The sequence below is a fragment of the Myripristis murdjan genome, chromosome 24, assembly GCF_902150065.1.
Source record: "Myripristis murdjan chromosome 24, fMyrMur1.1, whole genome shotgun sequence".
NCBI lineage: Eukaryota > Metazoa > Chordata > Actinopteri > Holocentriformes > Holocentridae > Myripristis > Myripristis murdjan.
Genome location: NC_044003.1, coordinates 17,299,431 through 17,323,357, shown reverse-complemented (window position 1 = coordinate 17,323,357; position 23,927 = coordinate 17,299,431). Strand labels below are relative to the sequence as shown.

Below are 23,927 nucleotides of genomic sequence, written 5' to 3'. Positions count from 1 at the left end.
GTTTGCATAACAAATAACCTAATCAAAGTTATTGGAAAAAAAAAATTGGTTTATTTGTTGCCGAACACAGAAGAAATGCATGAGTTGTTCAGCATCACTAGTCCAGCAGAGCTTCTGAAAACCATTTGAAACTAGAAACATTTTGGTATTTTGCAGCTCGCTCGGTATAAAGGCAATTTGAATCCAGTCGCATGGTCACCAGAACTATGAAATATGTGTCTAACCACTACAGAGGCTCTGCAGTGTGGATAATCCCCCTCTCGAAAAGCAGCTCAGCCAAGCCAATCTGGAAAAAAGAGAGAGATATCTATGAGGAACAATTCAACCATTAAATTTACCAGCACATGGGATCTGATATGATTATCCCTTGTGCTATTTAGAGCACCTATGTAGAAACATGGCTTGGACAATAGAAAAAAGATGAAAGCAAGTTATGTCACTGGAATTAGGAAGTGAGCATTCAGGATTTTCTCCGAGACTCAACAGTAAATTAAGGCATCTTGCTCTAGTGCAGTTTATATTTTAAAAACATACCCTATCCTCTGCTGAATCGCATGGCAAACTTCCCACTGTGACAAACTTGGGATATGAATGGATCAGAGACTCAATGGCATCTGTGTGCTGAAAGAACAAAAGTTGTTAGGTGACCATCATCCTTAGGACAGCAAGCAAAAAATAACAGTTCACATGGCTCTCCTAATCCTTACCTCTGTTTTTATTTCAAAACTCTTGAGCTCCTCTTTGTGGTAAACTCTGGAGTTGTCTGTGGTATAGTACAGATGAACCATCTCTCCATCACTGCATAACCTGACAACACCGAGAGGAAGCTCATATCAACTCTTCAGCTAAACGTGGTCACTTTAAATTTTAAAACACCGTCAGCTTTAATTTTAGATGGCGTGCTGAAGCAGAAAGGAGCACGTTATGGATAATATATAACAAATAGAATGTAGTGAAGATCAAAGATGAATCTTTGCCATGTTAATACAGAGTTCCCGTTGGCTTGAAAGGCATCTTGCTGGGTGACTGATGACAGATACACAGGTTACCAGATGCCTGCAGTTTACAGATCTACAAATTTACATTCCAGTGAACAGCATGAATGCAGCGTGTGCAAATGAGCTTTGTTGGCTGTTCACATCACTAGTATAATGTGAGTAAAAATATATAAAGATATATGTACAGGTATTTTCATTAAATGCGGAGCAGATTGTGTCAGTCAGCAGATACATAGGGCTCAGAAATCATGTCATCTGGGATTTTGCATATTGTAATAATGCATAAATATAGTCTTTTCCTAGTTTTAAAAGGCATTACAGTAAAGCGATGCAATTTTCTGACTGTCCTAGCAGTTCTGTTATTTGTCTCTACCTCCTTGGTCATCATATCCTCCTTAATAGTGATTGTTCATCAAAAATTTTGTGTGTAAATGTTATGAAAGCACAAACAGTCATCCCTAAAATAAACCTTTTTCACAGCAGTTGTTTTGACATGAAATAGCAGGCAAACAGAGGTGCAGCTAATGATATTAATTAAGCTTCTGTTCCATGTTAGTGCAGCAGAGCCTTTCCAGCGAGGCAGCATGAACAACACCAGGACCCTGGCTCTGTCCCACCTAATGAAACAGAACCTTAATTAACATCATTAGCAACACCTGTGTTTACCCCGCTATTTCATGTCAAAAAGGGTCTTCGGCACAATATCAATATCGAGGCATTCATCCAAAGATATCACAATATTTGATTTTGTCCATATTGCCCAGGCCCAGTCCAGAGCACATCCACAAACACAGAGCCACAGTCCGAGGCAGTTTTACAGAGACAGTGCAGTGTGACCGGGCCTCAGTACACTCCAAGCTGGCTGAGGCTGGGCCAGCTGTCAAAGGATGCATTGTCCAGCCAGACAGCAGGTAGCACAAATAAGGGTGGAAAGTTGCCAGAAAAGAAAGATGGGAGAATGAGGGGATGGCGTCCAAAAAAAAAAAAAAAAAAAAAATCACCAATTTGTCCTTTTTTTTGTTGGTGGTTTTTTGGTCTGAGCTGGAGTAGAATTGTTAATTTTTGTGAATTTTTGTATTTTGTTAAATATGATTCCAGTCCCTGTAACTTAAACAAATCATGATAAACTTGTCTGCACTGCACTGTAGTTTTACCATCTCTGGTTTAAGAACTTATTCTCACAAACTGAACCATAGTTCACTGAGAAGAGAACCATGACTTGCATTTGCAGGAGTCTAAGTGTGGTTGTTTGGTGTCATCGGAGTTTGATTGGTTTTGTTCTCACCTGCCTACACAAACCAAACTAAAGCAATAGGTGATCCACAGGTCAAATAATCCACCTGGTGTAAAAGCAGCCTTACATGCAATCGAGAGCTGTATTACCTGGCACACCCAGCACGAAGCAGTCGGACTCGGGTCTGGCTACTGATGCGTGCACCTGCATTCAAAACTTCTCCATTTTCCCACCTGGCAGGGGCTCCCTGCACACTACTGGCCAGTTCCTCTGTGGAAGCATAAATAAATTACACAGTCAGAACTACTGACCCCAAAAAAGGTGTGGATATTTTACCAGCATTAGATGAATCATTAATTTCATGGCTGGGGTCAGTTCAAACTCAATTCACACTTTAGAGAAGTGGATTTCCAACATGGTCCAAAAACTAAAAAAATGGTCAGCTCTACTGTTGCTGTTTGAGTTTTACAGTTTGAACTGGGTGAACTAGAAGTTGGTCAACTGATGTCTCTGGGATCTACCTGGTGTGAGAACAGGAGGCAGGCAGTCGTGAAGGAAGTCCCTGGCTTTCTGATCCACAGCAGCATCTACTGGCGCGTAACTCGTCAGCTTCTTCATCAGGTTCTCTACCCGAGATAGGAATTTTGCCCTGCGCGGGTCATCCTGCACAGCAACCGTTACTGTCATTTCTGTGTAACTGGTGCAGAGAAACAAAAGTGATGTGAAGAGATTATTTTACCTTGTCAGAGTTTTGTACACCCATGTATGTCAGGTAGTCCAGAGGCAGGCCTTGTCTGTAGTCCACATCCTCCTCCATGGCTACTTCTAATGCTGCTGGCACCACCTAAAAAAAAAAAAAGAAAAAATAAATATATATATATATATATATATATATATATGAAACACTCCTTAAAAGGTGATGTACTGTTTTGCTGCTTTTGTTTTAATTGGTTTATTGCACTACTCTTATCCTTTATGGTGTCTTAATTCATACTTTCATATTGCCTTCCTGCACTTATTACTACTTCTACCTACTACTGCTCTACTGTCATATTAGTATTTCCATTTTTTTTTTTTTTGTTGCACATTGCTTTTTGCACACTGGGTTGTACTTAGGTTATTCTGTTCTACTCAGATCTTATTCTGTTGTACTTAGATCTTATTCTTTATTTTTATTTCTTTTTATTTACTTAATCTGTAATCTGTGGATACTGCTGAAAAAATGTGAATTTCCTACGGGATGAATATAGTATCTACCTACCTACTTACCTAGTATTTGTAGATATTTTAAGAAAACTCCAAGCCTATCTTAATGAATATCTAACATTTAAAACTAAGGAATCCATACTTGCTAATTGCACAAACCATTTTGCATGGTACAAGCCCCTTGTTGACAGATGACAGTCACTGATTTACTTTTTTGTTGATGAAGTTTGAGTTCCCTGTCTTTGTCTGTTCAGCAGCAACTGTAGCAACCACTTGCTAACTGTGTGTGTAGATTCATTGATTTCCACCAGGTTGCCAAACCATATCTTTCTGCACAGTGGAAATCAGGCTCTTACCTTGAGCAGCAAGTCTCCCCAGCTGTTCTTCTGGTAAGAGGAGATGGTGATGTGAAGGGAGTGTGCGTCTGGGAAGCAGTCGCCCTGGTGGATGAATCCTCGGGGGAAGTAGAGAAGGTCCCCGGCCTCTAGCACCACATCCAGGATGGCTTTCCCGATGTCCGCCTCACTGAAGTTTGCTGGAGGGGAAATGCAACGTAGCCCGTGAGAAAAAAAGACTGCTGGCTTCCATGCTTTTATGGGCTTCAAAGAGAGAATAATATCACATGCCACAATTATTTGAATTTTCACTCCTACTGTGCATTGTGCTACCTCTTTGCCTTTGAGTGCTTCTTTGGATTTGATGTTCTTACACTCATTACTTCTCCCCTAATTCATATTTTAGTTTATATTATCCTGCTCAGGTGCCAGATTGGCAGAGTTATCCACCCTGAATTCAACAGAGTGAGTGCCAAATGTTTATGCAATAATAGTATAGTATTTGAAAATCAATATTGCATTACTTTCCAATGACTGACCTCTTATGTGAGAGCAAATTCCCCTGACGCAGCACCACACTATCTGGTGCAACAAGCAAATGCAAAGCAAACACTAATAATTATTTGCAACTTGTTTTTACAACTAGACTTACTAAGTGAGATTAATGGCTCTCACTGAGAGCAAACTGTAGGCCGGTGTAATTTGTTTGTTTTTACTCACGACTTGAAAACACAGGCAAGACCTCGTCTTCTGTCCTGAAAAAGTTAGGAAAACAACATATTTCTTTAGAGTGTGTTTCTCTGTCTCATTGCCTTACTAATTCCATTAAAGCCCATTCACATTTATCTTTATTAGGAATGTGAAATCAAAGAAAAACAAGGAAAATAACAATATAAATCACTGAAGCTTAAAAGTTATTACAAAACACTGAAAGGTGCATCATAGCTCAGGCATTATACATAAGCACTGAATTCAAGCAGTTAGGAGTATATAGATGGAGTATTTTCCACATCCATAAATTTCCCACTATATCACCGGGGGGAAAAATCCACAAGATCAAAATGTAATCATTATTTCTATTTCCATCATTCAAAAAGGGCTGAATGATATATTGGTCTTCTGTTTTTCTGTGCCACTTATGTGGTAACAGGAGGAATGTGAGTTAAACTCGGTGCTGGTCTTTGGAAAGGCTTAGCTCACCTTGGGTTGTACACTCTCCAGTGTTTCTTCCCCTCCAGCTGAACCACAAATGCCTCAATGTCATCGTAATGTGGAGCAAATCCTTGTGTCCCAGGCGGTGTCAGATAGCTGGGTAAGGAAAATGCATATTCATACATATTCGGGGCAAAAAAAAATTAAGTTTCATTCTTTATCAAGAGGGCTCCAGTGAGGATTTTATCCCCAGTACTCACACGTTGGCTCCTGCCATACTGCCGAACTGCTCCTGCAGGATGGACAGCACACTCCACACGGTGGAGGAGAAAGCCTGGGGATTCAGCAAGCGGAGGGAGCAGCCGCTCTGGGAAGGAGAAAGGAAAAACTGAGCACTGGACACGTCTGTGGTTGTCTATCTGAGAGAAAAACTAGACATGACACTGGCTCTATAAAAAAAATATGGTGCTCTATTTATAAAAACATGAGATTTTGGTCTGAGGCCTTCATCAGAAAGACTGCAAATAAACAGACACTGTCAATAATGTAATAATATAATAAAGTGAAGTATTTATTATTATAAATTTGGTTGCAGCCAGGGTAAAGAAACACACAGCTAACTATCTTCTATCCCTATACAATATAATCATCAACACAGGTACAAACCATTCAAGTTCATTACATCTATACAGAGTGACATACAGTAAAGTATAGGCTCAACACTGCACAAGTGGGAGGGAGCATGAGGGAATGGTGGAAAAGCCCACAACTGGGAAAAATAAAAACAAAACAAAATAAATAAGTCAGCAGATGATAGATACATAGATATCTAATGTGGTTAACGCACCAACCACTGCAGAAAATATTTAAAAAATTATTAAAAACTACTTCTTCTCATCCTCTGCTTTCGAGCTGACTAAATCAATTAGCAAATATGCAAAACATAAACGGACTGCCACACTGCCCAACAATAACAAGCATTGTTCTGGTATCTGTCAGAAGTCAGTCACGACAGGCTAATATGGGCTAGTGTCTGGATCCAAATCACATTGAGAACTGAAACGGTCAATATTAAATTAATTCCTGATAAGCATGTATTTAACTATCTGCTTTTTAATGAAGTGGATCCTTGAATAATTTAAGATAAAATGAAACGCTCACGATCCCTGCAAAGAAATTAGGTCTAAGTTAATTTTCTGCACCAGGCCCGGATATTAGGAATGTATTTGGGACCACTAACCATAGCTGCAATCTCCCATTAGAAATTACTAAATATATACATGCATTTTTAGATGCAGTGTGGTTGTGGCTGCAGCCTTCTGCACCTGTGATCCTGTCGGTGCTTCCTCACCTCATAGAAGTCCCACACAGTGAACGGCAGAGCTCTCCCTGGAGGATTGTGCGTCTCTCTCTTGCCGTTAGTGTAGCTGGTGACATCCAGGTTCACTCCATACTGAACATCATCCTTTCATTGCCAACACAAGCATGCATTTTAGATACGGGGCGGTAATATATTTGTGCAGATGATACCACACTCATTTTGCAGAAAAACAAATTACAAATCAGGTTGGAGAAAATATAAAAAGACTCGATACAGATTAGTGTATGGAGATTCTTACTTGTCTCAATATGCGATCAAACTCTGCTGTGGAGAACAGACCCTTATAATAATCTGGATTCTGGCGTTTGACAAGAATGGGTTTCTTTTCCCATGTGTCCCTTAGGAAAGGGGAAACAAGTATTAGCAAGTGAATGATCTGATGGGAAATATGAGTCAACACTGCTGAGGGCCACATCAGTACCTGAAGAAGGTTTTGGCAGGGATGGGGTGGATGAGCCACTGGAACAGCTTGCTCGCTCTCTCCCTGCTGTTGTTGACTCTCGCCAGATCTGCCAACAGAGTGTCGAGCACCTCGCCGTCTCCATTCACACACGGATCCTCCTGCTTTGGAAAACCCAGCCTAAATGGACCTTCCTTTAATTATGTTTTTCAATCCATGACTGATTACTTCCAAGAGCAATGGGTGGAAAGACACCACAACTTCTTGGCTTTGATATTCAACTCGCCATCACTCTCATCACGCCTGAAAGCCGATGCAAACTCACCTCGTTATCTCTCTTCAGGTTTTCCTCCCTTTGTGCAGATTTTATGAGCTGCTTTCGCTTCTTCTTCCTCTCAACCTTTGTAGGGGATTTTGAGCTGGGCTTAGTGGCTGCGACACCATTCTCCCTTTGCTTCTTCTTCTTCTTTACTGGCACCTGAAACACAGCCAAGTGACAGTGAAGACGCAGAAATATGTGCGCATCTTTGTTTGTAATGCTATAATTTCAATATTAATGTAGCAAAGCTCGTTATGAGGGCTGTGCTGTTTTCAGTGCTGAACTTCAATTCCCTCCTCCTTGCAGCATGAGGCGCATGTTTACCACTTTACAGAAGAAACGGGCACAAACTACCACTTGTCCTATAATGTCTACCTGCAGAGAAGGCTTCTTCGCAGGAGGAGGTGATTCTTGTGACAAGGTTTGGTACAAGGAATAAGCCGACATGTGTTTCCTCTCCATGTTTGAGTGCACACGTCATCACTTCGCGCCTGCTGGATTTTCTTCTGTCTGTGGATTTTGCTCCTTGCTGGACTCTCTACCGCCGCCCTTCTTCTAAACATCATCATACCAAATTATCAGACCAAATAACAAATATTATACCGAATTAATATTAGTAATATATATATATATATGCATTATCCTGTTCTTCGATGCTCGCAGTGTGTCAGAATTGAATACATTTTAGATACTCGCTGTTCAGCATCTAAACGCATTAACATTTATAGAGTTATGTTTATTTCTGTATGGCGCTTTTGACAACAAGCGTTTCCACACCTTGACACTTTCTGTGAGCTACGTAATTATGTATTTTAGTGTTCATACCAGCTCATTTTGAACATCCTCTGCGCTGTCATTTGACTTTATCCATATTCTCATTAGCCTCGGTTGTAGGCCATTATTCAGCATTGCTTGTTATATCGGAAGGTTCAATAATCAACAACCTTTAATTTTATTGGCTACTGCACATATTTCATACTCATATGCGCACACACACACACACACACACACACACACACACACACACACACACACACACACACACACACACACACACACAGAGGTTATACAATATCTCCATCACCACCATCAGATGGCGCACTTTTCCCATCTTTTACACGGGATAGCACAGTTAATCAACACCGTCTCCCACAATGCCTCGGTGTGTGCTGTTTGCTGAGCCGTCGCTCCAACAATGCAGCTTTTAATGGTGCTGTGAGTGGGAACCGAAAACGCGTAACACCGCAGGCTGGTCCCGGACAGTGCAGTTGCGAAAAATTAATGCAATATTCCACAACGCCCACGATTTGACAATCCGAGCGGACGTCTTTTGCTGCGTTTGGGCACGTCATGGAGTTTGATACTGGGTGAGTAGCTACCGAAGCTAGCGTAGATGTGCTAGGAGAGAGCAAATGCAGCTTGTTGTGACCACTGCTGGCTAGCAGGCTAGCTAATTGGCCAGATGAGACATATGGCCCCTTGTGCCTTCCCCCGCTCAATCCCCTTCTCCCTCCTCAGGTTATCCATGTCGCTCACTTCTATTCCTTCATGCGTTATCGTTCATGCGTTATGCGTCTTTTCGATGAGGCAATTCTACCTTGTGCCAAATGTCAACGCTGTGTAGTTTGATGAGAGACTTTGGGGCAGTTTTACTGCTCTCTGTAGCTGCTGAACGTCGTGAGTCTGTTTTGCTTTGATGTCTGAAAGAGGCACACGTCAACTTAGCCGGTTTGGATGTAGACGGCACATAGCCGTGCTGTAGTCGGTGCTAGATTGCTGGAAATGCTCTTGGAAATGTTTGTATCCTAAACAAAATTCATCAACCGGGGCCCTCATTCGCTTGTCAACCCCCTTGTCCCGGTACATGTCGTTCTCTGATGTGTTGGAAGAACGGTACGCCAAACTCCACTTTAAAAACTGTCATTTTAACATTGCCTTGCATGCCAGCGGGCGCTTATGACCGACAAAGCCGTATTTTTAGGCCTCATGCATATTATAAGAGTCCCCCGTTTAAGTCGGCATAGGTGTAATGCAAAAAGGTGGCTTTAAGTTCAGTTAAATCTCGGCACTTGTAAATGCATCCCGTCTGTCTCACGCCGTATTTTGTTGGAAGAAAATTGTGCTAAGACATGACGTGCCAGTTCAAAAAGTCAAGATTTTGTTGAACGAAGTGTTGTTTGGTGTATTGGATGTATGCCGAATTGACGAGTGACTCCCTGGTTATTTCTGAGGGGAAAAATGTAGTCTTCAATCAGGCACGTGCGTTTTAATCAAGGTTGCATTCATTTTTTTTCATATTTTTCGATGGTGTTTTAAATCGTGTGCCATGTATTCCCAGTGAACGGCATGTGTTGGTGTTGTCAACCTCTGCTCACACTCCATCTTCCCCGTGTGATTTGGTAATAACAGTGATAGGGTAGAGCATTTCAAATTGGCATTGGCTATAAATGTCATTGTGATAAAACGAAAATCATTATCTATTGATCCAACAGTGATGTGTAAACCTTTCCCCCCTGTACTCTGGTTGCTACCATGCTTTCTAATGTTTTTGTGTTGGTGTGATAATAGCCTACCTCAATTTATAATTAACCACCAAGGTTTTTAAAACATTTTGGAGAACTTGCCCTTGCTGTCTTGTCCATCATAATTTTAGCAGAAATCAACCAGTGGTTGAGATAATACCAGATGGTGATTCAAAATGTCATGCAAACCCAGATCTCCTCCAAGCATCCACAAATCTGAAATCCTACAACTTGTCATCTGTGATACACTGTAGTGCGACCTTTAGAGCAAGCCTAGCACATCTGTGGGAACAGAAGCAGTTTTGTTAATAAAAGATTTTTCAGGGTGACCAATAAATCAGTTGCTACTCTCTGGTTTCTGAGCCGGAGCCAGAACCAAATAGCAGTTGGCCAGGGAATAGAATGATCCTTGTCTGCTTATTTACATCAGTCAGGGAATTGAACCATTGCATAATCGGAACATGCCTCTGTGCATTTTGAATCATTTATGAATTTCTTCTCTGATTTTTTTTTTTTTTTTTTTTTTTTTTTTTTTTAAACTAGACTGGGTCATTTTATCATTTGGCTTGACAATTTTGCAGACACAAATCAGTTTCAGTTGGTTCCTTGCATTTTGATTTGATGTCTGTTATCTCTCAAACAACACTTGTGACAGAAAAAGTAACCTGAGTATGGAGCACAGCACCTCAGGCAATGAAGAGGATGCCTCTAGGTGTTGGGGGGGTGAAATTTGAAATACTTTATAGAGGCAGCTAACATGCAAAAATGACAGAATGCAGGTTTCACATCATCTGATAAACGTAGGTCTGTTTCACATCTTGACCAGTGCATATCTATTTACAATACAGGTGCATATTTTAATCCATCGTTTATCACCTCTGAGCACTAAAACCAGAGGCATCAGCTGGCTCTCACCCCATGACACCTACTACTAATTTTGTTTACCCAGTAAAGTCACTTTATTTGGAGGAACTCCATCCTACCCCAAAATGTATCACTGGAGCTGAGGTACAAGCATATACACTGTGACAGTGTGAATGTAAAGACTGTAAACAGTGGAGCAACAGAGACTTGTGTTTTGAGTTCTGTTGGAAGGCAAAGTTGACTGTCATAACAAAGGAGATTACCAGCCTGCCCCAAATAAGATTGTTATATGAATTATGGATTCTGTCTTTAATCATCTAGTTAATTTAATGAGTCAGTGATATTTGTTTTTCCCCCTCTTATGGTTAGACTGGACCACAGCATGTATTAATATGGCGCCCATGGGACAACATGTCTTTAACTGTGGACAAGGATATTGATCTTGTTCATAGGAACGTGATTGCTGGAGGTCTTGGAATGATTTTTTTTTTTTTTTTTTTTTTCCTGTAGACACACAGTAATGAGCCCCATACTGCAATTCAGGATAATGGCGAAATCAGTGTTTCATTATGTGATAAGGTGCTTGTAAATGTTCTGCCCTCATTAAACACTTGGACACCGGCCTGATGCTGCAATATTTTAAAATGATCACATGTTTAAAGGCCCCTTGAGCAACCTAAGGTTTAATCAGTACAGAATATTTTGGCCTGTCACAGATGTCAATGATGAGGGGAGAAAATAAAGAAACCCTATGCATGGTTGCCAGATACGTTGCATTTTTCTTTAAAAGAAGAGTACTTGGAAAGTAAACCTCAAAATTTTGTTGTTGAAGGTTAAATATAGTCAAGTTTGATACTTAAAGTTTTTCTTTCTGTGTTCAAATTTGCCATTGTTAATCATGTAACTTTAAGCAGCAGCCTATGAGTCAGCAAGACTGGGTAGTGTGTGTGATAGCTCATATTTGTGTGTGTGACACAGCATCTTTACCCTCTTGCCTAGTGTGAATCCTCTCCCGACGGGACAGCAATCAGACCGGCTGTTAAGTTTGTACTGCTCATGTCTGGCAAGTCTTGTAGTCTGACCTGGGCTTAATGCGATATCAGTAAACACACAGCCCTCTCATATTCAGCAACCCAGCTGGTCTGTGATCACTTTATACCGAGTGGTACTTAGAGTGAAGACAGAGGTAAAAAAAAAAAAATGTAATATTGGCGAGTCCTGCTTTCCCTGGACGGTGGGCTTTAGCTGCTGTGTAGGAGACGTATTTCAATGTACCTCTTCATGTGGGTGGAGGAAGTGTACATACCTGACACCAGAATTTCATTTGGGGCAAATAGGGTGAGTCTCAGCTAGTGATGATGAGAATCTCTTCTCTATTTCAGCCTCATTTTAAGATTTAGGCTGATAAGATGGGTGTGTTTCCATGTTAAAATCTCAACTAATATTAGAGGATGAATGTGTCTGTGGTGTTGCACACTGAGGTTTGGACATCAAGTGACCTCGTGATGTTGGCCTGGAGGAATCACCAAGCTGAGGTTCTGCCTCTTGAGAGTGTTTTGGTTTTGCATGACTGGCTGAATGTTGCTCTTCTATGCTCAGCATCTGCTGTGTGAGACAGCGAGTAGAGCCAAGCTAGGCCCACAGTAACCTAGGACGGCTCGTTTTCTGCTATTGAGTAACAGAAGGATAATTTTTTGTGTGTAAGAGGCAAGAGAAAGATAGATGGCATGAATAACATTTCCGACATGAACAGATGTAGCAGAGTGAACTCAAAGCTGTTTGAGGGAGAATACTAGGGGGAAAAAATGGAGATTGCAGCCTGCTAGTCATAGCATCACGATTTCTCAGTTAATTCGTTTTCCAAGCATCACTTTTCCCTCAAATAGAGTCCCCGTTTGCCCTCCTCCAGCAGACTTTAGTTATGTCGCTGTCACGCACAAGGTAAGCATATATGACCAAAGAAGTTAAAAATAACCCCCTTGTTGGAAGGCAGGAGTAAATATTTGATTGCCAGCCCATTCTGTTAAAGAAATCGCAGAATAGAACTTGGCTTGCTGTAGGAAAAGTGCACTCTCTCTCTTCACAATGAAGCTGTCACTTTTTCGCCCTCTGATATTTGCTTGTTTCTTTTTCTAGCCCAAGATCGCGTGACAATGCCCCCATGTCATGCTGCTAGTTGTTATTGCCATGCCATTTCATTAGTAAGGTTGAAGAGGCTAAACGGCACAAGTTAACGTAGTGCAAATGGCTATGTTAATACTCAGGTGAAAGCTTCTTTTGGGGTGGTATACCACAATAATTCTCCCATGGCAGGGGCTAATCACCCTGGCTCCTCTCCCACAATCCATCAGTGTCTGGAGGACGAGGCTCGCAGGGTACTGGCAGCTGTTGTCAGGGGCTGAGTCAATCTGTTATGGTCTATGCCGGCCTGCACAGGCTTGGCAGGGGAGAGGAAGAGCTCTCAGGAGGCCACAAGCAAGCAGGGCTGCTGCCACTGCTGTGGTGAGATAACAAGAGGATTTATTTGTTAGGACGACTGGCTTTGAGGGCCTGTGTGTTTATTTCACTGTGTTCCTCACTAACTGTTTGCCCTGATGTTTGCAGGTTAAAGCCAGGTTCAGCCATGCATGATGAAAAGACGGATGGACCCTAATTCAAGAATAAGAAAAAAAAAAAACTATTAACCACAATATGCCAAAGAAGTGGAACTAATGTTGCTTTAAGTGCAATGCAGCGACTTTTCCGGTCCCTAGCTCATTGGCTGTCTGTGCTCAGGCATTCTGTTGACATGCTGGAGTGAATCTGGACTAACTGCAATTTAATTAACAATAAGCGCATGGAAATAAAATCTGTGTCAGAGTAAGAGTGTTCTAAACTGACTTGAGTCTGTGGGCACCATTGTGGATGCGCTGGCTGCATGCTTTATGAAGTGACAGTTATTCCTGTAACACGCTGAAAACTCAAAGCCGTAGAGACAAGACAGACAGTTTCACATCTACAAAGGAGACATGCAAGTGACAGTGAAGATGTTGATGCTGTTACCAGCTGCAAACAAGGATGTGTTTAAATTGGTCTTATTTGGAGACCGTGGACAATATTTTGTGGATTTAAAACACTTTTTCAGTTTTATCCAGTCTTATGCTTTTTGTGTGTGTGTGTGTGTGATTATCGTGGCACACGGACTAGTCCTATTTATGGATTTAGCCAAAATGTTGATGTTGCACGGCTGGCACAGGACGGTGTTGACGCTGGGAGTGGGAATTGGCAGGGATCTCAGAGATTCAGGCGTGCAAATATTTGGGGTCGTGGTTCCATTTGCTGACTATTCTCAGAGCGTCGCTATTTACAGTTTATTCGAGGGTGGATGGTTGGAAAAGAGCACAATAAATCATCTTTTGGGGTCTTTGGCCTGTGACATTCCTAGAAGTCATAGTAAGCTGAGAAAATGTTACTTAAGGTGGGACATGGGAGTTGGGTAAAATCAGGTGTTGGATTGGGGGAGTTGCACGGGTCCTTTTAGGGCATTCTGGGAGTTTCTGTCAAAATTTGGAATAGTAATATCACCATGGTTTAATTAGGAAGAAAGCACCCAGTTTGAGAGTGCATGAGAATGACCAGGAGGTTTCAGCGTTGTCATTCTCATCTTCCATGTAGAGTGTAGACCAGCAGTGGGAAACCTTTCTCCTATCAGAGGCCATTTCAATTTTTAGAACATCCTTTGAGGCCCATATAACATTACTGAATGAAAATGTATCTCAATAATTTTATTAATATTTTTGCTATTATATTGATAATAAGAAGTGAATGGTTAAATTATTTTTATTGTTCAAACTTCACACTAACCATAATGTGATGTCTGGAACTCTGTTTGTGAGGCATCTGGTGTCAGATGGTAGCGATGATGCTATTTGCAGCTGTTTTTCCAGGTATGGATCAGTCAGTCTTGAGCAGAGCTGAGTCTTTGCAAAAGTCAGTTTTGGAAAAAAACATCCTTACTGCAGTAGGTTCTCCCAAACAGAGATGCAAACTGCAGCGTACGTCTCCTTGGAATGGGAAAATCCTCAGGATGTTGTTTCATCACAGGCCAGAGAGAAGAACTGGAAATTTCTTGCAAATCTCTATCTTGTGTCATATGAGTAATCTGCTTTTTGACGGTTTTTGGAGACAAACTGTCACTTTGGGACCATTTTTACTTTGTCTGGCGCTGGCAACTCCAGAGTAGCAGCAAGGCAGTCCTTCACAAATTCTCCTTCTGAATCAGCTTCTTAGCTGTTAGCTCACTTACCACAACACTTGCTTGCGTAACATCGTCGCTCTCAGCATGCAGTCTTGTGAAAGCTGCTTGTTGGGCACCAAAACTCTGCTGAAGAGAGTTAACTTTATCCAAACACATTTGTCCTTGCAACACAAACAGTTTAGCGTGTTTTGAGCAGTAATGGTGCTTGAGATTGGCCACTGCAAGCGCATCCTCGCAAGGATAGGCACACCAGCTTGTCTTTTACTTCAATAAAAAAAATGATCGTTTAGTATGTTTCTCCTCCACTTTTCTTTTCTTGACAGTCGGTATGATGCATATGAGCGATGGCGATGACCTTGACCCGGATGCACAGCCAACTTCTTTGCAGTGCCTATGTTAACCAGTTGGGCTGTTCAGACTGATTCAACATCTAGTCTGTTTTCCCTGTGATAGACATCCAGCTGGAAGGGACCACTTGGAAGGACATGTTAGTCTTCTATTTTATGTTATTTCATATGATCTCAGAAAAAAGTAATTGCTGTCTCGAGCATTTTTAGTTGTTTTTTTTTTTTGTATTTACGAATTGCTTCCTGGCCTGGATATGTGGCCCAGGGGACCGCAAGTTCACCACCCCTGGTGTAAGTAGTTGTATGATTTCATAATCAACAAAAACAAAATTTGTTCCCATATGCGATCTCCAGGACTAAATTAGGTTACATGAGTGCCTGTGGGCCTAATATGTGTGTGCATCTGGGGGGTCCATAATGAGAAAACATTGGAAAAGCCCTGCATTAAAGCTTTCCACTAGCTCCTGTGTTCATTTGAAAAGGATTATATCTACCATTTTTCCAGTGATGCTGGATGATTATTGGATTGTCTTTAAGAGTTAAAGAATCTGTTCAAAATCAGGAGATGTGCAGGTCCAGTTGGTACATCCCTGATTTTCTGCTTCCCCATGCAGGCTACTTAGCGTCTCCTCTACACATTCGTATAGACAGCTAGGATCTGGTGGACCCTCTGCCCTGGGGCACATCACTCAACTTCACCTTGGATATTTCTACAGTGAGAGAGAGCGCGAGATTTCTTTTGACACATGAGAGCCTCTGCTGCAGGAGGCTTGACATGTATTCAATCACTGAAGCAAACCTCCACTCTGGAATACAAAAAGAGTCTTGGTGTTTTTTTTCTTCTGCCTTCATTCTTCTTCCTGCCTCGGACAAACTGTTGTTGCACTAAGCTGTTGAAGCGCGTGGAGCTGTGACAGTTGGATTCACTTTGCTCCAGATTCAGCGTGATTATAGCCCAGCTGACTAATTAAGGTTGTCCCTGCCCTTCAAAACTGCGACATGGAGACTTTTGAAATGTCCCTTGCTCTTGATTAATGAGAAGAATTTATTTTCACACAGCACTGCGTAACAGCATCAACCTGGGTGGGAAAATGTGGTTGCGTTTCTATTTCAGGAGAGAGTGGCAGGTAAGAGAAAAACAGAATTGCTTTAACCATAAAGTGCGGTGAATGCTTCCTGGTGACATGAGTGCAGAAATATGCTTTGAGCTGAAAGGGCAATACCGTATGTAATCAATACTGCATCGGTCCAGTGTACCATGAAGTCATATAGCTTGGCTTATTTTGACTGAGAACATGTCTAAATGAGAGGCGATGACTGCTAAGTTTTAAATCCGTTATGGTGAGAGATTTTGTTCAAAGAAGGCAGAACTGCAAAGGAAGAGCAGAGCATTTTAGTTTGAACTCGTGTCATCTCCCTGGAGCCCTACTGGCCTCGACTCCCATGCTGAGATATATAGCAACTATCTGGAATGGCCCATACTGAGGTAGTAGTTGTCCTCGGCCATTTAGAAAGGTTTTAATGTACAAGTTAGCTGGGCTTTAAAAGAGGTTCTTCTTAAAGTGAGGCCTTTGCCATCTGTCTTATGTAAATATTTTACAGAAATGGTCTGGAATAGTTCTTTTTTTTTTTTAATATCTGTGGCAGCTCATTTGCTGTCATTTCTCACCTCTAGTCAACCATCTTGAAACAGCCATCTTTTTAAGATGTTCTCCCACACAGTGCAGAGTATGACAGCCTTATTTTGAAGTAATTTTTTCTCGTTATTATAATGGTTTTCAAAAATCTGTCTGGATAGATGGCATAGAGCTTTTTTTAGGCTCAGATTTCCCCCCATGTACTGTGGAACATCCTTTCATCTCTCCAGACTGAGTCATTTGCTGTGGTTTTTCACCTCTTGTTGGAGAAGTAGCTGCACATAGTGCATGGCAGCCACTGCCAGTTTTACACTGAATGTTGTTTTTAGGTTAATTTGGCCTGTTTTTTTTTTTTTTTTTTTTTTTTTTTTTAATAAATTTTTTGTCAAATCTCTTAGGATGGACAGTGTTCAGTGTGGATGTTTGTACCCTAAATTCCCTCTTTGACTCGCCTTCACATTTCTTGTCTGTCTAACCTAATTATGCAGACTCAGATGGTTAGATGAGTACCGTGTGGCAGCCTGTAATTTGATTTTTGGTAATGAAAGGGTCAAATGCCAGTTGCAATCATCCAAGCTCAGAAATTCCCTGTGAAGACACCCTGCTTGACAACACAGTTAGTGCACCGCATGGAATAAAGATGCACCAGAAAAGCATTTCAAAAGGACACTTTTACATCAGAAATTGTCACGGGATAGTGGTGTACATAAAGTTTTTTTCTCATTTTGTGGATCAAAGGTTCATTCAAACTTTGATTTTAACATGCCACGTTGAAAAGATTGATATATTAGTTTTCAGATAGGACAGCATTACTCTTGCTTAGGCACCATACTCTGGAGTTTGTTTTTGCTATATCAGTGAAGACCAGTGGTTTGGTAGAACCCATTTTTGAGCCTGGTAATTGCAAAAAACCCAGTTGAGATTGTTTGATAACCAGGAAACCAATTACTGTCATGGTGGGTGGTGCTAAACCCACAACAATACCCTTCCAAAATAGTATCAGAGGGTAATTTCAGTGTGGAACTAGCGTGCATGCCTGAGAAGAGCCCACACTCATGCGATGGTATTCAGCAGGCAGATCAGCAATTGAGAAATCTCCTCAAAAAAACTCTGTTTAAGAAAGTAGAAGTTTGTCACCTCTGTTATCTGTTTTACCAGCAAAAGAAAACAAACACAATCTGTAAGTCATGTTAAACTGAAATATGCTATATCAAAAAATAGGGATGGGGATGACTATTTCAGGCAAAGATGCTATTCAGTATTCATGGTGACCTATTTTTTTGATTACAACCCTTGTCTGCTGTCGCAGGGAAGTGAGCCAAACTGAGTGAGCCAAACACACACGACAACACAAGCTGTCATGTTACTACCAGGCTGGTTTCAAAAAAAAAGAAAAGAAAAGAAAAAAGGAGGGGGGGGTAATTTTTATATTTTTTTATTTCTATTATATATATATATATATATATATATATATATATATATATATATATATATATATATTTATACATGAGCTATTTGATTTTTACAATTTTGTTACTATTTGAAAATTCAGAAATTATGACCCACCCCTACCAAAAATCAAAGATGCCACATGGAGATTGAAAGGCTCACTAAACTAGTGAAATTAGCGAGTGGAGTTTGCCTTGGTGCTCTTCTTGGTGGTGGTGTTGTGCACTTTCCAAATAACCAGCAATCCACTGTGGTACATCAAGTCAATTTTAGTTGTGTAGCTTAGGATCACAAATTACAAATTTGTCTCAAGGGGCTTAGGTCAGTCCAGAATTTAGCTATCAAAAAATACTGGCCAACAGCCAGTTAGTGCTGCCACCAATATGGAGTGCACCAGCTTCAGAGGCAGCAGTTTGTAAAAGCTGTAATGAATCCTCATCATCCTGCTCAAAATAGCTGCAAACCCTTTGAAAATTTACGGCAGCTGCACCATAGGTGTTTGCGGTGCCACCATACTTCACAGACGCTGCCACCATCATTTATGTGCAGCCCTGCAGAAATGTTAACTGAGTATAAGGCAACACAAAACCACAAACTATTATTGGTCCCCTTGGCTGCTTTGTACTTCCTCCCATGTGTTTCAGGTTGATTTACACACTCGGTGAAGAATGAGTGCAGCTAATGAACATTTTTTAAATTGATTAATCTACCCGTTTTTTTTTTTTTTTGAATTAGTTAGTTAATCTAAGGACTAATCTTGATTAATTTGAGGATGGGGGCTTTAACCATTTCCACTCAGTGCAGTGATTCCCCTAATAAACAGTATGTTCTACGTGGGAAGTTCATGACCCAAGATGCTATAAAAAAGAAAAAAAAAAATAGATATATATCAAATGTAGCCTGTCTCTGCCAGTTCAGACTTCCTGATCAAAGTGAGAAACAGCAGATGTGCTTGTGTGGAGGCATTGTTGCAACACTGAAATGAAGACAACATGGGCCAAAGAGAGACAAGCTGAGGAGGTTCACAGATATGTTAATTTGTTGGACACCTCATCCAGAAACTACACAGTTTGCCAGATGTCACCAAGTTCAAAGCCAGATATATCCCCCAGAATTGGTTTGGGCAGCAGCAGTTTTCTTCCCTAGTAGATAATCTTAATTTCAAAGGACACAATTGCCTCTATTTTTATTCATCAATTGGCACAGAAGTAATAGAAACTTGACACTGCCGTCTAGTGTTTCAGTGGTCTTGAGCTGACTGATGGTGTAACTACAGCTACACTTGGATGCAGAGCAATATGGCAGCACTAAGAGCTTCATTAGTCTGGGTTTCAGAGGAGAGTTTAAGTGGTCTCTGATGGTCTTGGTAGAGTTTTTTCATCCTGAGAAGAATAAAAGGTTTCTGGAGGAAACACTGAATCACATTATATTTCTGGATTGGAGATGGTCACATTCAAATATACAGAATATTTAGATAAAATAAAGCTGGCAGCTCCAGTCCAAATATATCCATAGGTCCTAAGTGAAAACGGGGCACAACCAGCTGTAGGCTTTCAACCAGCTGGTAACCTCTGTTTTAGGCAGGAATGAACTAACAATGCTAGCTAACCATTTTATGGGACGCTGAGGTGTATATATAAATTTAATGCTGTCTGGATTAGTTTCTGATGGACAAAAATAGCCAACTATAACTCAGAATGTCAAAGTATCCCTCAGCAGTTTTTTCCCTTGTCAGTTCAAGCTCATTAGAAAAATGTGCGAGCTGAGCTGTGCTGAAAAATGGGTGAGTGTATGTCTGGCCTGACTCTAATTGGCTGTCACTTTCTCAGTACCCACCAACACATTGAAACTCTCCAATGCCTCACTCCTGCATGGCAGCTTGTGCCACGGCAGAAGATTCAGCGACAGATTAACACAAGTTGCATTGCCAGTATGATGCATTTTGTGCATCATCCTCTTGGCCCCTATAAACATATGGCCTGTCCACTGCCATTATGGTGGTGAGCAGATCCAGTCAGGTTGCCGGGCCATATCTCTAAATAAAATATTAAACAGTCATTTCAACTCACATTTGTTTGCCTACATTTTAGATTTGATTTTACCTCGGATTGCCTCCTTTTTAAAAGGTGAACATGTGCAATCCCACAAGGGCATGTACCTTTTTTGAATTACTCTCCTGTGTAAGCTTGTCATATTGCGGGAGCTTTGGAGGTTGGAAGGCACCCAGGCCCATCTGTCATTATGAACGCATTTGCTCTCCCTTTTCCTTTTTCTCTCTCTCTCTGTTTTTGCCGTGTCTCTCTTTGCCTGTCTGCCTCTGCAGAAGGGTGTTTAGTAAAGTTAAATGGACTTAACAATACCCATTACTCATAGAGCTTTCTTGTGTGATGTTTGTTTCCAAACAGCAGAGCTGCTTAGGGTGGGTTTTCTCCATCTGTCTGCCTTTGTCTCCGTCTGTGTCTCTCACTCATTATGTATGCACACAAATACATAGGTTAATAAACACACACATTTTATGCTGAATCGGAGGTGGTCTGCATGGAGAAACATCTAATTGCTCCTGCGCTGGGTTGTCACCACACAGAAACTATTGATGATCATAACAGCGTCATTTCATCACTGCAGTGTTATTTGACAATAATGAGGAACAGCAGAAAGCAAAATCCACCTCAAAGGCTTTTTTTTTTCATTGCAGATACATTCGGGCTGCAGCACTTGAAATTTGATACCACTTTTAAAAGTGTGCTTTTTAGTCGTCCAAGTAGCAAAGCGGCTGGACCACTGTTGTTTTTATTCTCATTCTTTCTTTATTTTTCTTATTTATTATTTTTCTCTGCCAAAGTGTGCTCTTGCAGCAAAAACTGCAAGACCAAAAAAAAACAAAAATGGGATGGTGGTTAGCAAAATCCACCCACTACTCAGTCACAAAAGATGACACGTGTTGACCTCAAACTGGCACTATAATAACCAAGGTTATATTTTTGCAATGGTTTGGCCTAGCATCAAAATTCTTTCATAATTTTAATTAGGGATGCATGATAATATCAGCGAAATGTGAAATAGGTCAGATTTTCCCTGGTTGTGGCTGTTTGTATGATTGTCTCAGGGAGCATCAGCCAGCCTGTATAATCAGCATAATAACTTCTTAATTCCACCATAGGAGAGGCTTGATGTTCTCTACAATTATGTGCAAAAAAAAAATATGGGCATATAACGGTATTGGCATTGGCAGACAGTGAAGAGTTGGAAAATATCAGCATATCGAATATCGGCCTAAAATCCGGTGTCGTGCATTCCTGATTTTAGTGTCTGAAGTTATTTGCATCTTTGCTCCACTGGTCTTCTGCTGTTAAAATGACATTTTGCAACTTTTTCTTGATTTCCTTAAAATATTATTTTCGATATCTTGTAATTCCCAAATGTTCCCAAAACAAAATAATTTAGGGACTTCATTAATTGTGAATTGTTAAAGAAATGTCAGTCAGTTTCAATAATACACGCCTATCAGTTTTTATAAAAATAGCTAACTTTAAAAAATTAGTAATAATTCATTATTCGTTATTGAAGACATTCGTTCAGGAGTATTCGCTAAGCTCATATATGAAAGCACATTAGAGTGAGCCACAAATACGTTGAATCAGCTGCATGGATTTGTACGAGGTCCAGGTTTCAAGTCCTCACATGGCCAACTCCTCCTTGCCAACTATGTTCCAATTCCTGTACGTGATGAGGAGGTCATATTAAGTTGAAGTACAGTAGACTTGAACTACACATGGTTAATTTGCTTACTGATGTCATCTATAAACTACAGTAATACATTGTCTTCTTTTTGATACTTGAAAACTGATATTTAGTGTTTCCTGTGTACTTTTATGCCGCTGTGGTGCTTTTTGGGTTAATTATAGTTTTATCCCACCAGTCACTGTTTGGATCAAAGTCATATTTCAGGTTGAGAGTTTCTAGTGCTACAAGTGTTTTTGAACATAATGATTGCATGATAATGACTAATGATGATCATAAACATTTAGATTACACCTATTTTAGTTTTATATTGGCTAATAGTAAGGCTAAATTACAATGCTTATTTTAGTTTTACTTAAATTTTTCTTTTGCAGTGGTGGTGCACCACTGCTAAATGGAAGCCCTGTGATATTGATAACAAGCATAGTTACAGCATCAGTAGGCTTTTTCTTTCCCATGCCTGTGCTCAGCCCTACAGTCACCTCCATAATATAGCAGGGAGAGGGGGTCCTTGGGGCGGCTCAGTCAGCCGGCTGCACATGAGCTATGATCCATGGCTGCAACAGCTGCTCTCTTCACAGAGTCGTATGACTGTGCTTTCCCCTGCAGCTGCCTCCATCTTTTTTTTTTTCTCCTCCTATCGCCTCCACAGGGAATACCGTACCTCGAACTCATCCATGAAATCACAATTAATTACGGGAAGGGTAGTCTGCAAGCACACTGAGCCACTGAATTCTCTTTGGATGGGGCGGGGGGGTATGAGGTAGCTTGGAGTCCCAGCAGGCGCGATGGTTTTCTGAAATGCAGCAGAGGTTCAGTTGCTGAACAGCACCACCTCCAGAGGCTTGTGCTAGTCACTGCAGTGCACTTAAGATGTTCACTGCTCACATGCTGCATTTTTCACCATTTTTCATCATGAGAATAGGGCTGCGTGCTGCTGACAGACAAATCAGCAGTGTGCATCTGTTATGACTGCAAGATGTTTGGATCACGTCACTAGATTGGTTGAGAAAATCCAAGTTGGGGAAGATGAACATGGAACTCTTTCTTCCCTCAATATTGAAATGTCTTCCCTTGAGCAAGGCTTTTCAATTTTCAGCCACAGCGGTGAAGCTGCTCAGTAGCTACCTGGGTGTGAATGTGTGTAATTGTGATTGTGAAGTAGGGTAACCCTGGAAGAGTTTTTTTTCCAGTGTAATTGGGATCTAAATTGTGATGCATGAGGTTTTATTTATGTCTTTGTGTTTTAAAAGATATTTGAATCATTGCAACATGAACAAATTAAGAATGTAATTTTTTGTTGGTTTGTTTTGGGTTTTTGGATTTTTTTTTTTTCAGTTTGTTTGAATTGTCGACCATAAATTTTGCACAGCATCAGAATTTTTGATTAACATGATTTATTTATCTGCGTAATTAGGCAAACATACCTGGAAGCTCTGAGCGAGAGTCCTTGCAGCGGTCTAGAAACTTACTGTCATACTTACCGTGAGGAGTTTTTTTTTTTTTTTTTTTTTTTTTTCTTTGAGACATTAAAAGAAAAATCAAAGGGCCATCCTCTGAATATTTCAAGTCGTTTCAGTAGCTACCTCTTGGAGCCTTGCTACTCTGGGCCTTATTAAAAATACAAGCTGTGTGATCTTTCGGTCTACCCTCAAATCCCTCAGTCCGTCTTACTATCTGTCAAAAGCCCTGTCAGACGCCTCATAGGCAGGCGGAAGAGTGCCAAACTGCCTCACTCTGAACTTTGTAGCAGGATACCTCGTTGCTCGGTATCTCCTGCTTTGACTAAAAGACTAGCTCCCCTCGGCTTTCCCCGTCTGCCCAGTTTGTTGATGAGAAGGTACCCTTGAGTCTGGTTGATTTCAGTCAAGTGCAAACTCCTTGTATTTGGATGTCACTTCTCTGTTTGTATTTCCTGCTCCTTTCTGTGAGCATCTGAGCACTGCCTCAAAAAGCCCTGGAAGTGTGTACATAGGCTGTTCAAACATTTATAGAACTTGTTCTGCAGTGTGTGGGAACTGAGAAGCAGCGCCACAGTCAGGCTCAAAGCTTGACACCCGCTGCCGTTGTCCTTTTGACTTGACGTGAAGGCCAGACCTTCTTAC

General features: G+C 40.9%; 2 protein-coding genes across 3 annotated transcripts in view; one reads left to right on the top strand and one right to left on the bottom strand.

Moving 5' to 3' along the window:
- Window positions 1-27: 27 nt before the first annotated feature.
- Window positions 28-7,554, bottom strand: riox1 (ribosomal oxygenase 1). 2 transcript variants are annotated; one of them, XM_030047046.1, is made up of 15 exons: window positions 7,401-7,554; window positions 7,032-7,184; window positions 6,728-6,870; window positions 6,545-6,644; window positions 6,277-6,390; window positions 5,186-5,292; window positions 4,974-5,081; window positions 4,494-4,528; window positions 3,795-3,973; window positions 2,972-3,076; window positions 2,754-2,895; window positions 2,382-2,502; window positions 708-807; window positions 535-621; window positions 28-286 (listed from the first exon to the last, which is right to left on the bottom strand). In XM_030047046.1, the coding sequence occupies exons 1-15, from the start codon at window positions 7,485-7,487 to the stop codon at window positions 227-229; spliced, it is 1,641 nt and encodes a 546-aa protein (XP_029902906.1). In that variant the 5' UTR covers window positions 7,488-7,554; the 3' UTR covers window positions 28-226. The 2 variants fall into 2 exon arrangements, with proteins under 2 accessions (XP_029902906.1, XP_029902907.1); XM_030047047.1 differs by having other exon boundaries at window positions 6,728-6,867.
- Window positions 7,555-8,172: 618 nt separating this feature from the next.
- Window positions 8,173-23,927, top strand: part of extl3 (exostosin-like glycosyltransferase 3) — a 31,214-nt gene continuing 15,459 nt past the window's right edge. Inside the window, exon 1 of the mRNA XM_030046903.1 lies at window positions 8,173-8,392. The gene's annotated coding sequence lies outside the window, so the exon portion shown is untranslated. The remainder of the gene's footprint in view (window positions 8,393-23,927) is intronic.